Genomic DNA, 19,239 nt, shown 5'->3' with positions numbered 1-19,239 from the left:
GATTCAAAAAGACACACTGTAAAAATGCTTCCTGTGTTTTGCTCTTCCAATGTATTTAGACACCATTAAATTCTTGTCATGCCACGTCTGTCAGGTTGATTACCTGCACATGACCACATGCCTAGTTGCTGATTGGCTCATCACAGACAGTTCTACCCAACCCGCCGCACCCTTTTTCTCAGCTTCAGTGTGGAAGCAGGACAAACCGCCACAGAGATGGATTAACTCCCACACCCAACTCACCTCGACTTGTCTACATTCATGTCCAACTCCGGTGAGTTATGATTATGCTGTACTACACTCTTGACTTGAATGCACTGTTATTCTCTTCGCTCATTTTCTTGCATGTTTTGTTTCACTCTTACCATTTTGTGTTCAGAAAGAACTTGTTTATTTTGTATTTTTTCCAAGACGGGTAAGATGTTTATCTCCAGTATATTTCCACGCAGTCTGCAGCACTTCCTCTTTTCCAATCTCATTTTGAGTCAAGATGACAGTTCCAGACGTTTGTATTGGCAAAATTGAAACTGTTCTCTTGCCCATTGTTGAGTGTGTAATCATTGAATATCTTGTTTAGTAGACTGAGTTAAATCAAGTGTAACTATTTTCCCATGCAAGCCTGTAACAGGACAATTTACCTCGTTTAAACATGAATCAGCGCTCGTGAGTTATACAACTTGTGATTACTGTTAACCATTAAGCCAGTCCTCTTGCACTTGTATACAATGATGTAATGTTGTAAGACTCATACGGTATATTGCTATCACAGTGACACTTATCGCTCTAAATCATTTTTCCCAAGCGTATAAAAAGATCTGTGGCTGACTGATCCACTTGAATGTTTCAAGGTCCTCAGGTTCAACACCCAGTTGTTGCATGTCACAGCGCTCACTTTAATGTCCTAGTTGTGAAGGCATTTGAGCAAGCAAAGTGACATTCCACTCACTATTGGATCCTGAGTCAGCTGTGGGTGCACCCTGCTAGTTTTCTTCCTGTGCACACAGGTGTTGGCTGCTAGAAGCTGTAAAACATCAGCAGATTGTTTTCATGGGAGCGAGAGTCATTTGCTTAAAAGATCGAACGGAGTGAAATATTTTTGGGTGTTGTATAATATTTACTTGACCTGAACCAATGTGTTAGGCCTGATAGCGTGTCAGTAAAATCTTTGCTAAAAATATATATTTCCTGTGGCAGCAAGGTGGATAAGTGGTTAGACCCTAAATTCAAGTGTGAATGTTGTTTGTCTACATGTGCGCTGCGATTAGCTGGTGACCAGCCTAGGGTGTACGCAGCCTTTTGCCCAAATTCAAATGGGATAGGCTCTATCTCACTGAGGCCCTAATGAGGATATGTGATATGGCTAATAGATGGATGGATTTTCTGTTGAAGGTCCCCCAACAAATAACTGCATATTTATTTCTCCTTTGCAATATGTGAATGCTTAAACTGACTTTAAATTAAAGCTTCAAAAACCCATTGATGGTATACTGTAATAAGGAGAGCGGTATCTGTCATTGCCAAAGCGACCCCGGATTAACTGCTTTAGTGGTCTGTAATATTGATGGACCAGCCAGGACACCTCATGTTATTGCACTATCCATCCATCCGTCCATTTTCCGAGCCGCTTCTCCTCACTAGGGTCGCGGGCGTGCTGGAGCCTATCCCAGCTATCATCGGGCAGGAGGCGGGGTACACCCTGAACTGGTTGCCAGCCAATCGCTGGGCACATACAAACAAACAACCATTCGCACTCACATTCACACCTACGGGCAATTTAGAATCTCCAATTCATGCATGTTTTTGGGATGTGGGAGGAAACCGGAGTGCCCGGAGAAAACCCAAGCAGGCACGGGAAGAACATGCAAACTCCACACAGGCGGGGCTGGGGATTGAACCCCGGTCCTCAGTCCACCGTGCCGCCCTTATTGCACTAACTAGTAGCTAAAGTTACTGTTAAGAATTACTAGTAATGCTTGTACGAAGTTGGCTGCACCTTAAAACAATCACGTTTATTTCAAGACAGAATTTATCATACTGTATAACCATTGACTTGACTTGATTTTTTTTTTTACATTAGGTTGGTAGGTAGGGGGGCGGGGGGGGGGACAGGATAGCAAAGCAAATGTATTTATATAGCACATTTCACACACAAGGTAACTCAATGTGCGTTACATGATTAAAAGCATTTAAAAACAGAAAAAAACAGCTTGTAAACATTTAAAACACAGAGGAAAAAAATAAAATAACTAAAACTAAAATTAAAACAGCGTACAGTGCAAGAAATATTATTTAAAAGTGGAAATGCTCTAAAAAGCATGAGAAAAAAGTAGAGTTTTTAACCTGGACTTAAAAACATGCACACTTGGGGCTGACGTCACTTCTGTTGGCAACTTATTCCATTTGTGTGCAGCATAAAGTGAAATGCTGCTTCACCATGTTTGCTTTGGACTCTGTGCTCCACTATTTGACCTGAGTCTGTCGATCTCAGAGCCCTACTGGGTTTATATTCCATAAGCATTTCTTTCATGTATTCAGGACCTAAACCTTTTAGTGAGTTATACACCAGTAGCAGAACTTTAAATCTATTCTAAAGCTCACAGGAAGCCAGTGTCAAGAAATTGGAGTCATATGCTCTCACTTCTTTCTTCTGGTCAGAACCTGAGCTGCAGCATTCTGAATGAGCTGCAGCTGTTTAATGCTCTTTTTAGGGAGTCCAGTCAGAAGACCACAGATAGAAGAGTCTGCAAGGATGAAGGGCAAAGTTTATAAGACAGTGGTGAGACCAGCCATGATGTACGGATTAGAGACAGTGGCACTGAAGAGACAACAGGAAGCACAGCTGGAGGTGGCAGGCATGAAGATGTTGAGGTTCTCTCTCGGAGTGACCTGATTGGATAGGATGAGAAATGAGCTCATCAGAGGGGCGGCCGAGGTTAGCTGTTTTATGAGACAAAGTTGGAGAGAGCAGAGTTCGATGGTTTGGACCCGTCCAGAGGAGGGAGAATGAGTATATTGGTAGAAGGATGATGAGGATGGAGCTGCCAGGCAAGAGAGCGAGAGGAAGACCAAAGAGAAGGTTGATGGATGTCGTGAGGGAAGACATGAGGGCAGTTGGTGTTCGAGAGGAGGATGCAGGAGATAGGCTCACATGGAAAAGGATGACGCGCTGTGGCGACCCCTAAAGGGACAAGCCGAAAGGAAAAGATCCATTGGCTTGACATCTTTAAATTTTAATCATGTCTTTGCCACTTCTATTTCTCCCAACAAACATAAGATAATTTAAACAATTTTCTGTCCGACATCCAGTTCCTAACTTGGTGACACGCAAACATAAAACAAAAAAAAACCCACAACATTATACGTAGCTAGATGAGATGAGATGAGATGAGATGAGGTTAGATACGGTGAAAATAAAATACATATCCTGCATTACCAGACCATTTTTTCCTCATCATTTAACCTTTTCTCCATAACATTTTAGAGCCTTCCACAATTTGATGAACCACCCCCAGCCTCATCCCTGTGCAATGTCGACGGGTGACACGTGGCATGGTGGCGTTGCCTTGACATCCTTGAGCAATAAGAAGAGCACTGGAAGCTATGACAGTGTAATCAGCATGAACTCTGGCTATGTGAGTCAATTGTGGCCTCTACTGACTGCTTGTATATCTGATGTTACCTAACACAAGTCATTTACTATATGTACATGCACACATGTTGAAACACCTTCCATTTTCTTCGACTTCTGTAGGGCACACATTACATGCATGTCTTCTGCCCGCATGGAGTAAACATTTCATTTGTTTAGTCCAATAAGACCATTGAGAAGCTCCTGTCAAATTTGACAATTTTTCAGGCCATAGGAGGTCTTTTGGGATTGCAGCGTAAAAGTGTGGAAATTAAACAAAAACTGAAATGATTTCATGCCCACCTTTTTGTCAAAAATATAAAGGTGGTACGGTATTTATTTGTTTTTCCTGTCTTAACAGAACCTGAAAACATCTTTCACAGATTGTTGTTCCTGTCTTGTTTCTCAGAGCCACATTCAGGATAATGTGGTGATGGGGTGGGGAAGACAAAAATAATACAACTCTAAGGTATATTTGTCTGCAGAGTGAGGATAGCATGGAGCACTTATCTGCTGAGGAGAGGGCATGCCTCATGTATCTGGAGCAGACCATCGAGGCATGGGAGATGCAGGAGGACAGTGGACTATCCAATGACGAACCAGACTCGGTACTCCTTCTAGAGAAGATGGGTCTGACTGAGGTTGATGGTATATACAAAAAAATTAACCTTGTTCCTAAATGGGATTTTTTTTTGCCAACAGGGACATCAGTACTGTGCTTTTGTCTTTTAGATATTTCCAGATTAAACTTTGAGTCCAGAATGGACCAGCGATCTGAGACCTTGCCCACACTGCTGGGTGGCTTACCAGCAGAGGAGGCGTCTGAGTGCATGACGTTCACCGAAGAAAACATACCTGAGCATTACCTTTTGAATCAAAACTGTGAACCAAACTTCACCACTGTTTCCAGCACAGAAGATCTTCGAACTTATGTGAATGTCATATCACGACCTCAACTTCTGGTTACTGGCTCAGTCACTGGTTGCGACATCCCACTAGATACAGATACCGAGGGACTGTGTTTACCCCCCATTGACGACTCTCCAAACGTAATCACTTGCATTACTCCAGAGATAGATGTAGGTCTGATTCCCCCTCCATCTGACTTCATGGATGATCCTGGACCTGATGCACAGCCCAGTCCTGAGCTTGCTCCAGAGCCTGATCCAGAGGCCGACTGTGTCGAAGCCCCCCCTCACTCCAGCAGCAGCAGGCCGGTCTCTATTGACTTGAAGCGGCTATACCAGAGAGCCTTAGAGAAGAGACCTCCAGTTAGTCCCCCTGCTAACCACAAACATCTGACAGACAAGCTCCCGATCGAGGCTCGTCAGAGTCTCCCTGCCTTGGAGTCCCTTGTCCCAGTGATCGTTCATCCTGAAGTCACAGAGCCCAAGAGCCCACCCTTTGTGGCCCCTAGGCCAAAAAGGCTTTCAGTCAAAACACCACACCAGACACAAACAACAGAACCTAATTCACCCATTGCACCCAACGGCAATCAGCAACTGTTGGACCACAAGAGAATCCACCTTCAGGCCCTCCAGAAGCTTGGGCTGCTTAAAGGTTCTGTGGCCGATTTGGACCCCTCCCTGAGTCAGGAGCTTTCTCCACAAACTCGAAAGTCATGGGCAGATCTTCCATATCGAAGCAGTCAGTCACTTCTAAATTTATCCAATCTAACACCATCAGATAGCTTCAAAAGCAACGCGTCCCCTGGCTCTCCCTCCACTGCTTCGTCTGGCCCCTCTGCCTTCAGTGACCGTGCCAGACTTCTCTTGTCAGATCGTGGACAATCTCCTGTGAACAATGTGTTAGCGGTTAATACCCAGATGAAATTCCCTCCTCTCACACCTTCGGACCTGGTCAAGCAGTTAACCAAGGCCACAGGCGCACAATCGGGTTCCACGGAGCACTCCGGCCAGCGCCTAAGCCGCCCCGTGGATCGTCACAAAAGCATTAGCGTTCAGCAGTGCCTCAGTCATGCCATTAGCCCGGACGTTCGGAGACGTGGCTCCTCCCACCAGCACTCTCAGAACTCTCACAAGGAGTCACGGTCACAAGGCGTCAGCGTGTTGATCTGCCCTCGGGATGAAAATGGAGTGGGCCGCCGTGAAGCCCTGAAGAAACTCGGACTGATCAGGGACTAAGACAAACTTTGCACCCTCTCAAAATGCCACAAACCTTCCACATAATGAACTGTAAATAAATACACACAGACATACATCATGTTCTGACTCACAGGAAGGTGTTGTATTCCTTAGTGGATGCCCTTGGGCTGATGGACGCCCCAACATCGCAATCTTTATCTACATATTGATATCCACTTACAGTACCTTAAAACCTAAGACTTCACTCATCAATGCCATACCTCCGCTAGCATCCACTACTTTGATTGCAAACGTGCTCCTAAGACTGTCAGTCAAGCACTCAGGGATTCATATTTTAACCCTTTCTTGGGCGGCTGTGGCTCAGTAGGGAGAGCAGGTCGTCCAGTGACCGAAGGGGAACTGATTCAAATCCTGGCTACAACTGTCCGCATGTCGAAGTGTCCTTGGGCAAGACACTGAACCCTAATTTGCTCCCAGCGGGCATGGTAGCAGTTGGCCATTGGTGTATGAATGTGTGGGTATATGTGAGGCTTTGTAAAGCGCTTTGGGCCCTGTGATGGTGTCGATAAAGCGCTATACGAGTGCAGTCCATTTACCATTGACCAAGAAAATACTTACCTTAACCTTATAAAGGAAACGAAGGTTGTCTATTACTGTCTGTTTTCACAAGTCGTTCCTTTTTTGACAACAGGCAATGGTTTTTATTTTTAAGATTATGCACTGAGGATTTTGGCAGTGTACTGCATAAAGGTGTCAAAAAGCAGGAAGCTGTTGAGTAAATAAAATATGTCCTGCATTGCTAGTATCTCCCTTTTGTACAAAGACAGAAGCTGCAAGGGGATACGAGTGTCAGACGTGTAGTTGGTGTGGTTAGCTTATGTTGCAGCAACTGGAGTTACCGGTACATGGACATGGAGTGTTGCCTTCAGCTCTGTGGGTGGCTTTGGAGCTGATCTGTAGCTAGAAAAGCGTTATCTTTGAGATTTAATTTTATGTTCATTTGGAACAAGCCATTGTATGTGATTACATCTCCCGTGTGTCATCATACTGTACATTGAGGCACCATTCCCTGGCTCGTCTCCAGCGCAGTTATCTAATGGGAAGGTATGAGAACTGGTGCAACCCGTTCTTCTCTAGTTCACCTTTGCTGCTCGCGATGATGGCACATATTAACACAAGCTGAATGACTGTCTGCCTGAATAACACGCCTGATGAGAAATAAACTCAAGTGTTTGTGGTTTAAACACATTGTTTTACACCAGATCGCTGCAATGTATTTACAGGAAACTGAGATTTAGAAGCAAGTTGGGTTCTGTTTTTCTTCTGAACAAAAAAAAGCTTCGGTAAGCCCACTAGGATGCTGTGAATTTGGCCTCAAGCTTCTTCATAAAAAGCACTTTGGCCGCTAGAGGGCGGTCCTGTTTTAAACAATCTCCACTGCCACAAGACTGGATAGGAACCAAAACGATGGACAGCCTATAAATGGATAAAATATAAATCTAAATCTGTATCTTCATATATAGCTATATAGATCTCTATCTATCTATCTATAAGGTTCTGCATACTTACCTATTGCATGTGAATAAACTATCATAAAACAGAAAGAAAGGATGCTCATATTCTTTGTGTCTTTTTACTGTACGGCATATTATAATAGTGGATGAGTGTATTTGAGAGAGATCAATCTCGTTTTATTCTTTCAGGAAAATTCTAGGCTGTTTTTATATTTGTTTGAACATGACCCCCAACATAACCATAAATGTGTATATATAACGGACACTGTCATGATAGTCTGTTATAATATTTGCAATGACCTTACATTTGCATGCACATCATGAAAGAGCTTGGGGGGGGGGGGGTTAACAAATTAGCCTCCTCAACAGTGTGAAAGCAATTCTCTGGATTTTTACTGCTGAGTATTAAACTGCCAGTGGGGGAAAAAAATGCAAAATCAGTAACTTAAAGTCAATATCAATTTATGTGGATTTAAACTCTAAACCTGTTGTTTTTATAGTTTTGCAGTTGTATTTGATTTTGACTGAAGCTTTACTACGGCTACATAGTTTTACATTGATGGGCAAGTTGCTGCATCGTTTTATTTACCATGGTGTCATCAGGAACCAAACATAACCATGTCTTGTGTTGTTGAGCTTAGAGGTGTGGTATTTCACTGGAAAGGAGGGAATTAAACATGGTCAGAATCTTTGGTATTTCATGACGCACAGACAAACGTCCTCAGACAGCGTCTGCCTGAAAATCCTCGTACTTTTCTTCACTTGCAAGGCCATCAAAGAGGATTAGTGCAGACAAAGTGGCACGAAGCCATTTCTGAGGTTCAAACATGCCCGCCGTGTCAGTGCTGTGTTTTCTAAAGAGTCAAAACTGTAGTGTGGGTCTTTAACCTAATAATAATAATAATGTTGAACGTTCATTACATCCACTTCCTTGCCAAATGGCTTCAGATAATAAGCAATGAGCCAATCACAGCCAAACGAATTTTTGCTGTTAAAACTTGTAGACCATACTTTGGTTGTTCAAATTCATTGTTTAATGAGAATCTCATGACATCATCATTGATAGATTGTTTGGGGGAACTGCCATGCCATGTAAAAAAAAATTAAATAAATAAATAAATGATTGCTTTATTTTTTGCCTTTTCTCTAATCCAACATAAAGCTGCCATTCTTTCCCATTTTTCACTATCGAGAATAAAAGATAATGAGGCCCTGATGACTTGTAGGAAATGCTTCATCATTTTTTTGCTCCCTGCTCCACGGAAATAAAGTATATTTATGATAGCCTAATGGCTTTTTGTGAGGGGCAAACACACAATTGACTATTATGACAGCAGGGCCTTGGTATTCACAATGATGAAGAGAAATGCAACTTGGCATTTATCTTTGCAAAGAAAATTACATTAAGTTTCCACTCACACGAGATGCAATTTAATATCCTGTAGCTTTCCAAAAATAGCAGACAGCCTGAGCAGGTATTGTGCTGCTTTGTTCTTCGCTGGGTTTTAAATATACTTCTATTTAATCATTCAACTATTTATTTATTCACTTTTCTTGATTGTTGATTGTCCAAACACTGGATTGAATGACGACTGCCCTGCGACCATTCCAGGGTCTACCCTCCTTCTTGCCCAAAGTCACAAGTGGTAGGCTGCAGCTCAGTGGCGTCATTAGGCCTATTTTAGGGGGGCTTCAGCCTTGAATACGATAGAATAATCCACCAGTAAGTGTCTTTTGGATTGGTCTCCCCCCAAAAAAGTAAAAAAAAAAAAAAAAAAACTAAAAAATGGGGGAGAAAAGAAAATGGGGAAAAAAAAATAAAAAATCGGCAGACTGATGAATCCGCAGGTGCCGAACTGCCAGTATGTGGGGGTCCACTGTAATTGACAAGCTAGTTAGGAGTAGCATGGGACTTTTTGCTGTTAGCTGGGAGGTCGAGCTAACCGTTACTACCAGCGGTGATGGAGACTTACTGTCTTGAAAAACGGCCTTCATTCTTTTCCTCACGCTGCATTTAGTCGGTCAGCCCTGTATTGTGAAGCTCATGGCTGTTTATATTGTGAAGCAACATCTTATCATTCATTGTGCATCTCCTTGCTCTTTACATAAAGATGAAGGAGGTTATAGAGTGAACTTTATGCGTGAATTCACACCATGAAACAGGAGCTGAGCTCATTTACATAGAGTTGTCATCAGTGGATCTTACTGGATAATAATCATCCATTTTCTGAAACCCTGATCCTCATTAGGGTCACGGGTGCGCTGGTACCTATCCCAGCTGACTTTGGGCGAGTACGCCCTCAACTGGTCACCAGCCAATCGCGGGGCACATATAGGCAAACAACCCTTCACACTCAGATTCGTACCGATGGACAATTTGCAGTCTCCAATCAACCTACCATGCAGGTTTTTTTTTTTTTTAGGAGAGCAATGATTAGAAAGTAAAGAGAGCCAAGAGATAAATATAAGCCAAATTAACCTGTCCCACATATTTTCAAAATGACTTTAATATTACTTTATTATTTAATTTAAAATGAATTGAGTAAAAATATTACTCGAGTAATAATACTCCTTTCGCCAATCCTTGTAGTCAAATATGCGCCAAATATGTCATCTCTGCAACTTCAAAAGTATTTGGGGGCAAACACTTATTGTGTTGTGAGCCAAAATCATGCCATGTCAGCCTCCATATTGATCAGTTATGAATTAAATGTGTTTCACTGTATTTTGAAGGGGAATAATTCACATCCTTGCAGTAATGTCAATCGAAAAAGACACACCTCAGCATCTTTGTCAAAACAGTGATAGACCGCCTTGCACCCTTAAAACCAGATGGCATTCGTTGATGCTTCCACCCACCAAGTAGCTGGTGATTGCAGCTGTTAATTTGATTTTGATTACATTGTGAACTCCTCAAAGGTACGGAGCCCCCCTGGTGCCAAGGTATGAGAAAAATAAAATTCATTGATAATCTGTTCCCTCAATTTAGTAATCCGTACCCTAAATTTAGTACTGTGTTTAGGAAACACGCAGGCTAATTGTAGCCAGCCCTGCTAGTACTGCTATATAATGATCAACCCCCTCGAACTACAGCAATATTGCCTTTCAGTTGAAAAAATGGGATGTAGGATATATCACGACATGACAATTTATACACAGAATTCACACGAGTAAGAATATAACATACAAATAGAATTTACTTCACTTGACAGATATACGTAGGTATACGGAGCCCCAGACATTTGCTAAACTGAGGGAACGGATTACTAAATTGAGGGAACAGATTATCAATGAATTTAATTTTTCTCATACCTTGGCACCAGGGGGGCTCCGTACAAAGGTAAATTATTCCCTGTATTTTTTTGTTAGTTGAAAATGATGAGCTTGGCTGACTTTGTGACAAAAGTGACCTTTTTTTGCATTCAGTTTTGCATACACTCTAACAATGTGTACATATTTTTGGGGTGGTGAATACTGTAAACATACTACATGTTTGTGGACTGTATTAAAGAATGCAACTAAAAAATAAAGACTACAAATCTAACAGTGACTTTGAACATTTGCCCAGTATTGTATTGTTTTAAAATATGTCCAAAAACATTAAAAAGCAAATTTTCAGTCTTCATTAGCTGTTTGTGATATCTTGTGTTCACACGCTACATTCGCTCACTTCCTGTGCATTTTCTGGGGCCGAAGGCCCCTCCCCCCACCCATAAAACCTAGTGGCGCCCCTGCTCCAGCTCACACATGAACCTAGAGAGGATCAACTGCATCGAAAATGAATGGAAGGATGATTTCAACCGGATTAATTTGCATTTCATCTTTCTCCCTCTAACCTGTATTACAAAGCAAAAAAAAAAAAAAACACTAAGCATTTTGATGATGTAGTATGATGCAGTTTAGTTCTGAACCACTGCAAAACTATGATGACCATATTGTTAAATGAATGTCTCAGAACGTGTCAAACTGAGCATTATTACCTTTGTAAATGAAGACTATTTGATACAGTTTGCTAATCAGGGATTACAATTTTGTAAACAACACAGTAAACCACATCTAAGTCAAGATTTCTAGAAAGGTATTCTTTCTTGTTTGGAAATAATTAGTGTTGAAAGACATTCCTGAAATAGTACAGGCTTGTCAGGAAAGAATAATTTAGAATCTTAATAGGGATAAAAGTGTCTGTCCTCTTCTTATCCACTTTATTGCCTGTCTGCTGTATACGCACTTGCACAAAAAGATGAACGCCCTCAAGCACTCGTGTGTTCATTCACACGACTATTAAGCCTGTCTGTGTCTTGTCTACTTGCTGCAATAATACAGAGACTTGTGTAACATGAAAGGGGATCTCACTTGAGAGTAGAGAATATCAGAGCCTGAAGGGCCTGTGACAAAAACACCAATTTGGTTTCAACGCTTTGTGTACGTCAGGCAACATCAGAGAGGCGTGGCATAGTAACGTTACATTTGCCAGTGTGATATAACAGCACCAACAGTGACGCATTGGGACCAAGCAGTGTTTGGACAGTGACACAGTTTTTAGGATTTGGCCTCTATACATACTAACTACTTCCATCCATCTGAATCACTTATCCTCACTCGGGTCGCGGATGTGCTGGAGTCTATCCCAGCTGACTTTTGGTGAGAGGCAGGGTACACCCTAAACTGGTCGACAGTCAATCGCAGAACACATACTGTATAAACAAACAACCATTCGCACTCACATTCACACCTACGGGCAATTTAGAGTCTTCAATTAACCTGCCATGCATGTTTTTGGGATGTGGGAGGAAACTAGGATACCCGGAGAAAACCCACGCAGGCACGGCAAGAACATGCAAACTCCACACAGTCAAGGCCGGATTTGAAACCCCGGTGTTCAGAACTGTGAGGCTGATGTGCTAACTAGTCGCCCACCGTGTCCCCAGTAAAAACGATATATATATATATATATATATATATATATATATAATTGTGTGTGATATTTGTTCAAGAAACTGTGTTTGTCTATTGTTTGGACAGAAATCCTGGTAAATTCAAAGGATTCATGTGGGTTTTTTGGCAGCTGTACAGTGCCATGAAAAGGTATCGTCCCCTTTCTCAAATACTTATGTTTTTGCATAGTTTCCCTACATTAATGTTTAACATCATCAAACAAATGTAAATATCAGACAAATAAAACCCAAGTGAACTTAAAATTCAGTTTTTTAATGGTGATTTCATTTATTAAGGGAAAAAAAACTGGCAATGAGTCTTTCACATCTCTGTGGAGATATTTTGGCCCACTCATCCTTGCAGAATTGTATGAATTCAACAAAAATGGAAGGTTTTCGAGCATGAACGGCCTCTTTAAAGTCATGCTACTGTGTTGCCATCGGATTCAAGGATTCATTGGACTTTGACTAGGCCACTCCAAAACCTTCATTTTTTTTTTTTTTTTTTTTTTTTTTTAAGCGATTCAGAAGTTGACTTGCTGGTGTGTTTTGGATCGCTATCCTGCTGCAGAACCTAAGTGCGCTTCTGGTTGGGGTCACGAACTGATGGCTGAACATTCTCCTTCGGGATTTTCTGCTAAACAGCAGAATTGATAGTTCCATCAATCACGGCAAGTTGTCCAGGTCCTGAAGGAGCGAAGCAGCCCAAGACCATCACACTACTACCGCCATGTTTGACTGTTGGTAGGATGTTCTTTTCCTGAAATACTCTGCTACATTTAAGCCAGATGTAACGATGCCTCTCGCCCGTAGATAGCTGGAATAGGCTCCAGCACGCCCGCGACCCTTGTGAGGATAAAGCGGTACAGAAAATGGATGGATGGATGGTTTTCAACTTGGAACTCTGCCATGGATGCCATTTTTGCTCAGTCTCTTCCTTTTTGTTGTGTCATAAACATCGACCTTAACTGAAGAAAGGGAGGCCTGCAGTTCTTTCCTTTGAGGCCTCCTGGATGAGTCATTGCTGTTCTCTCGGGATAATCTTTGTAGACCGACCACTCCTGGGGAGGTTAACTTCTGTTTCATAATTTCACCATTAGAGATTAATTGCTCTACTTATGGTTTGCCGGAATCCTAAAGCGGATACTGATAGATGTCAGTTACTTTATTTCTTGAGTGTTCTTGAAATTGTTTGGATCGTGTTATTTTGTTCCAGCTTTTATAGACCTTTTGTCTGACTCGACTTTGTCAGGGAGGTTCTGTTTAAGTGATTTCTTGATTGAACAGGTCTGGAGGTAATCAGCCTTGCCTGTGATCAGTGATAATTAACCAAAAGTTGTGATTAGCCAGAATGAATTCCTGATTTAACTAAGGGGGTAATTACTTTTTCACACAGGCCAGGTAACTTTGAATAGTTGTTTTTTCCCCTTAATCAATGAAATCACCATTTAAAAACAATATAAGAATTTGAGATGGGGGCCAAGACTTTTTGACAGCACTGTATATGAATACTAATGGAATGGGTTCATTGGTGTTACTGATGGCGTGACTGCTGACAGATATAACAAGATGAATGGTGAGGGCTATGGGGCTTTTCTCTCTGCTCACATTCAGCCAAAAGCTACAAAACCGATGGGAAAACGTTTCAGCGCAGATGGACAGACATCCTATCATCATAATATATACACAAGAGAAATAAATGTACACGATGATACAAAAGTAATTCAAAGTGTAGGGAATCAAATTAAGGTTAGAACTCACAGCTTAGACCACAAAACAAATTGGTAGCGAAACATTGTACAAACTGAGTGATAGGGCACAGATGAGAGAGGGGACACACTTAGACACAGGCACAGCACATGACAGCAAAGTAGAGATTCAAACAGATGAGAAAGTAGAAAAGCATACACGGGGGAGGGCCAAAAAAGGATTCAACAGGAAGAGAACCTACAAAATAAAATGCAACCGTCACAATAAACACAGGCCCAGAACTAACACGAACAAGCTACCAGTGAAGGTGGCTGCAGTAAACTGAAGCATCTCCAGGGAGGAAACTCAGAATTTGGTAATGTCCATTCAGTCGTTGACTACAAAGGATTTTCACGCAGGTATTGTAAAATTTGTTTTTGCTTACAATTATGTTAAATATCCAAATACTTCTAATCGATGACGATATTTGCTGCACTATCCCACTAAGCTGCCAATCAATGCTCTGTTTCCATATCTGTAATGTGATGGCCTTTATTTTTAAAATTGTGTACATACTTACATACATACATTCCCCCTGAAGACATAGTTCCAGTCAAAGGTTTGGGCTCATCCCATAAATTGTATGCTGTGTCTAAAACATATGTCTTTTGGCTGGCACTGTAAGCGACAAACAAATGTTATCTGGGCTACAGGTCCACAAGCAAAAGTTTATTAGGTCTGTACCAATGTAACTCATACTCTGTCTCCGAGAGTTAGAAAGCTGGTCCTTTGGTACATGGCTTTCCCTACAACCACCTCGACCTGATGGTTTTGTCAAGTGTATGTACAGAAAAATGTTGGATGCTATTTGGAGTCAAGAAAGTCTTTATATACTTACGTTTAACTGATTGTCCCAAAAGTAGATTTGCACAAAGTTGAAGCCTTTTCCACATATGTATTTATTTCCTACCCACCCCCTACCCCTACCCACCCTTGAGGACTTGCACGCTGCCTGAACTAAGACAAGAGTGTGCAAAATCCTCTCGGACCCTCCACATCCCGGTCACCGGCTCTTCCAGCTCCTTCCCTCAGGTGGGCGCTACCGATCAATGTAAACTAGAACTAGCAGACATTCCAACAGCTTCTTCCCTCTTGCAATCAACTTCTTAAACACCTAACCTACAATTCCATTGCAACATGCTGGCGATTTTTTGTCTTGAGTTTGTTGTCACATTTCTGTCGGGCCAATGATATATTACTCGTGCACTCACTGTAGTAGTCTCACCATGCTGCACTATTTGCATATCTGTTGTTGACCAATACTGGGCACTCATGCCAGAGTAGCATCTGCTCCATTTGCACATTGACTGAGGAGTATCTGCACCATTTGCACAATCAACACTGTGCCAGACTATCATACTACTCGGCGCCCTTTGCACAACGGTCATTGCACCGGACTATTGCAATATTAGTCATTTGACTACTACTCTAAGTGCTAGAGGACTCTGCATCTTTTTGCACAATTGTCAAAAAAAAAAAATGTACCGGCATTACTAGATGACTAGCAACCCTTTACTGCTCAGTGACTGTTTTTCTCAATGTCTTTATGGCTCCAAAGTGTTCTCTGTCAATTGGCTGTCTGTTGTCGTACTAGAGCGGCTCCAATTACTGGAGACAAATTCCTTGTGTGTTTTTTGGACATACTTGGCAAATAAAGATGATTCTGATTTAGTTATTATGCCATTAACATTTTAGAGGCCCCCACTAAACTCAGACTATAACTCAAACCACGCCTTTGTAATTTAGTCTTCAAATTAGCCAAAATACATGATTTTGGATGCCAGGTTATGCAAAGAAAAGACCCAAACGTAGTGGGAACACAGGTTTACAAATTCACAGAGGAAGAGCGACCTAAACCTATCTCTGAGGCAGTAGGGCTAACCACTGCTCCAAGTGCCTACAAATGTGCTGGAGAGTAGCAATGGTGTGCTATTTAAGAAACAATATCCCAAGTCGATGAGCTCAATAAACAGAGAGAAGATTCATCAGATGAAGTGATATTAGAATTGAGAATGAAAGTAGGTCAGAGCAGGATGAAAGCAGGAATCCCCAGTTGAAGAAAGTGGGAGGAACATACTTCCTTATTGAGCTTTTGTTTCTTTTTAATGACTCCTGTGCCACTGGAGTCCTTTTGAGCAATGATTCTGCAAAATGCCATTCTGACGGGCGTGTGTGTGTCTTTAGGTTCCACAGGTTGTCTGTCTGCGACACCTCTTCCACATGGTAGTGCCAACGACTGAGACTGTGGTCTGGAAGCATTCCTTGGGCAACCCACACACAGCCTTGACTCGCGATGCACACACTACCAAAAAAAAAAAAGTGTCCAGCTCCCAAAAGCCACTCTGCTCCCCTGTGGTGCTGGGATGGCGAGTACCAAGAGATCCTGCTGGGCCTGCGGCCGTGTTGGTATGCGGCCCCCGCTGGCAGGAATGGGGTGAAAGTGGAGAAGGTTCTGAGCTCTGAGCCTTGGCAGTGAGAAGAAAACAAGTGTGGAGCTGTGATATGTGTCTCTGCCTATGACCATCTGGAAGAGAACATCAGGCTCGCTGTGAGGCTTGTTGCTCAGTCTAGTGCTGGAGTCTTGTGTGAGGCACTTACACACACTTCCCAACATGCATCCATCTTATGTTTATCTTCCTGGAACAGCTGTTGGAGCATTGTCTTTGTGCAATACGTCAGTCAAAATGAAAACACAGCTTGTAACAACAGTCTTTCAAACAACTGGTTGCCACATATTTGTCCTGTATGGACAATTGTATGGCAATTTTAAATCGTTCCTCTTACTTTTGTAAAGTTTGAATTCTATTGCTTTTCCCAACACACGCAATGCTTGAAATAACTGGGCTCAAATGTCAATCCAGTAGAAATTCTGAGTCAGTTCTCTAACAGTTAGAATTTTTCTGTCATTACTATTGCATGTGTCTGACTTGTTGGAGTTAGTAGTTCTGCCATCCTACCGACACGTTTTTTTGTTGTTGTACTTATAGCATGCTGTAGCTGGAAACTGGGAAAGTGTGATAAAAATAAAAAAATACCTCACCTACAAAATATAAAATATAAAAGACACTTGCAGGTATCTGGGCGCCTTCCTGCTGTCCCACTGCTCCATAGCGTGTGTGTATTTTATGATGTGGCTCATAAATTAAACATTGCCTGGTCTTCCCTTGTACGTCTGTCGACGTAAAAATAGCTTGGTTTGGTGCACAGCGTGATGCTCGTGCACAGCCGCCTGTCTTTAATGAAGTGTTGCTATGAAAAGTGCACAGATCCCACTGCAGGACTCCCTGCTCAGACTCTGTGGCAACCATATTGTGACTTTCTCAGACTCCCCCAGTGACTCTCCGAGCTCATTTGGTTCGACAAGGGCTCACCATTATCCAGAGATCTGCACACAAGGACATCTAATATGCATCCATAACCCTGATGGGAGTTATTTTAATTACACTGAATGGTTTGGCTTTGTGCTGCACATTTACGTTTATTTTCTCACGTGGATGCAAACTGGGATTTCTTCGAAGATTGTTCTGTTGCGCTGAATGTCTCATTTAACGAGGCCCCTGGTTTGTGGCAAAACACACAAGCTCATTTGAATGTTTCTTGCACAGTGTGACATTTTTCTAGTTTTATGGTGCCTGAGGCAACACTCTGATTAGACAGCTGATAATGAAAGATTATCACCTCTCCTCCCTTTAAATGTAAATCACTATTTTTAGATTTTGATTTTCCTCACCATCATGCCACAAAGGTAGAATTATCTCCACTCAGGCTCGTTTTGAGGTAATAATTATAATGGATGAAGAAAGAAAGTACACTGAAGCAGGGGTGATAATTACCGACTTACCTGTATCAAATCAAGCATAATTGCATCAACACAACTGATTAAATTTGGCAATAATGTAGAAGAAGGAAGCGGGTATTGGGAGTTTTTTTTGTTTTTTTTTGCTCTGCAGGATGCTGCTTAAAAACAAATGTTTTGTCACTTACTGGCCCAGCAATGTGGGGCACTCACACTGTTGGTTGCGCTTGCAATATTGAGAGATTTTGATTCATGGAACTCATCAAGCCTCATCCTGTTGAGGGAGATGGTGAATGTATAGAGCTGCAGGATAGTAGTACTGGAGGCTGCCATTGAAAAGTATATTGAATCCTCATTAATTGCAACGTTGCATGTTGCTAGTTTCACGTGTCTTTTAGGTACAGTCCCGCCCAAATGTGCTGTGCTGATTTTTGGCAGGGCATTAAGAGGGAAATGTGACAGCGGAGCTGCATCTCCTCAGTACACCACACACAGAGGAGCAGATAATGTTTTTTGTCAAGGTTCTGGAACCAGATGACACAGAACATAATTGCTTTTGGTGATTATCTGAAGCTTTCATCACTGTTTCTGTAAACAATTACTGATTGTGCGCCTTATCACCTGAGGAATTAATTCACCTTGATCTGTATTTTCAACAGCTGGAACTGTTTCAGCATAGTAAACCAATTACAGGACGGGACTTTTCGGGTAATTAAATAATTCCCCCCATGGGCATCTTCTTATATAATTTACAGCTTGAGTTAAGTTCGTTTCAGTTCCTCACGGAGGAATGGTTCTGGCTCTTACAGAAGTATCACATAGCTCGGGGGCAGCAATTGTCCTTGGAACGATGACTTGTGAAATATCTATCTATCTATCTATCTATCTATCTATCTATCTATCTGTCTGTCTGTCTGTCAGCCCATCTGCCAGCCTACCTTTCCCTCAGAGGGCTGCTATGGCTGTGAACCCATATAAATGTACGATTGCCTAATAATATTCCATATACTCAAACAACAAATTGATGGATCACTCGATTTGAAATCAGAAGCCAGTAAAAACAATTTTTTTCATCGACGTATTATTGAATTTATCTTAAAAGGGGGCTTGGTAACAAAAATGCTTGCAATATCTACAAATTTTAAAAAGTGAAGACAATAAGCATTTTTGATAGTTTAGCAAAAATCAGTAATCGACGCACGGGATTTGCTTGAGTGGGCCACATAAAAAGATATGGTGGGCCGGATCTGGCCCCCGGGCCTTGAGTTTGACACCTTGATCCACGGTAACTAAGTGGAGGCTACATGAGCGCTTTTGCGCACGCGCAATCGTCGAGGTGAGCGCAGGCGACAAATGCCAGGTAAGCAGCACTCCTCCCGAGTGAGCTTGTCGATAAACAAAAATAAAAATATTTAAAAAAAACAAGCACCAAAAGATCTAATGGCGTTCGAGGGGAAGCGAAGAAGAGTCCGCGGTGCATCGCGGACGCCTCTCTCCTCCCCTTTTCTTGCCA

At 42.0% G+C, this 19,239-nt stretch overlaps 1 protein-coding gene across 2 annotated transcripts; it reads left to right on the top strand.

Annotated features, from left to right (window-relative positions):
* Positions 1–145: 145 nt before the first annotated feature.
* On the top strand, positions 146–9,039 carry LOC133409601 (specifically androgen-regulated gene protein-like). Of its 2 annotated transcripts, XM_061689845.1 has the most exons (4): positions 146–274; positions 3,482–3,632; positions 4,114–4,276; positions 4,361–9,039. In XM_061689845.1, exons 2-4 carry the CDS (start codon positions 3,498–3,500, stop codon positions 5,770–5,772), a joined length of 1,710 nt encoding a protein of 569 aa, XP_061545829.1. In that variant the 5' UTR covers positions 146–274; positions 3,482–3,497; the 3' UTR covers positions 5,773–9,039. The 2 variants fall into 2 exon arrangements, with proteins under 2 accessions (XP_061545829.1, XP_061545839.1); XM_061689855.1 differs by lacking the exons at positions 146–274; positions 3,482–3,632 and having other exon boundaries at positions 4,147–4,236; positions 4,331–9,039.
* The last annotated feature ends 10,200 nt before the right edge of the window (positions 9,040–19,239 follow it).

Source organism: Phycodurus eques, chromosome 1 (genome assembly GCF_024500275.1).
Source record: "Phycodurus eques isolate BA_2022a chromosome 1, UOR_Pequ_1.1, whole genome shotgun sequence".
NCBI classification, from domain to species: domain Eukaryota; kingdom Metazoa; phylum Chordata; class Actinopteri; order Syngnathiformes; family Syngnathidae; genus Phycodurus; species Phycodurus eques.
Note: the sequence above shows the minus strand (reverse complement) of the source record. Positions and strands in the feature narration are given on the sequence as shown.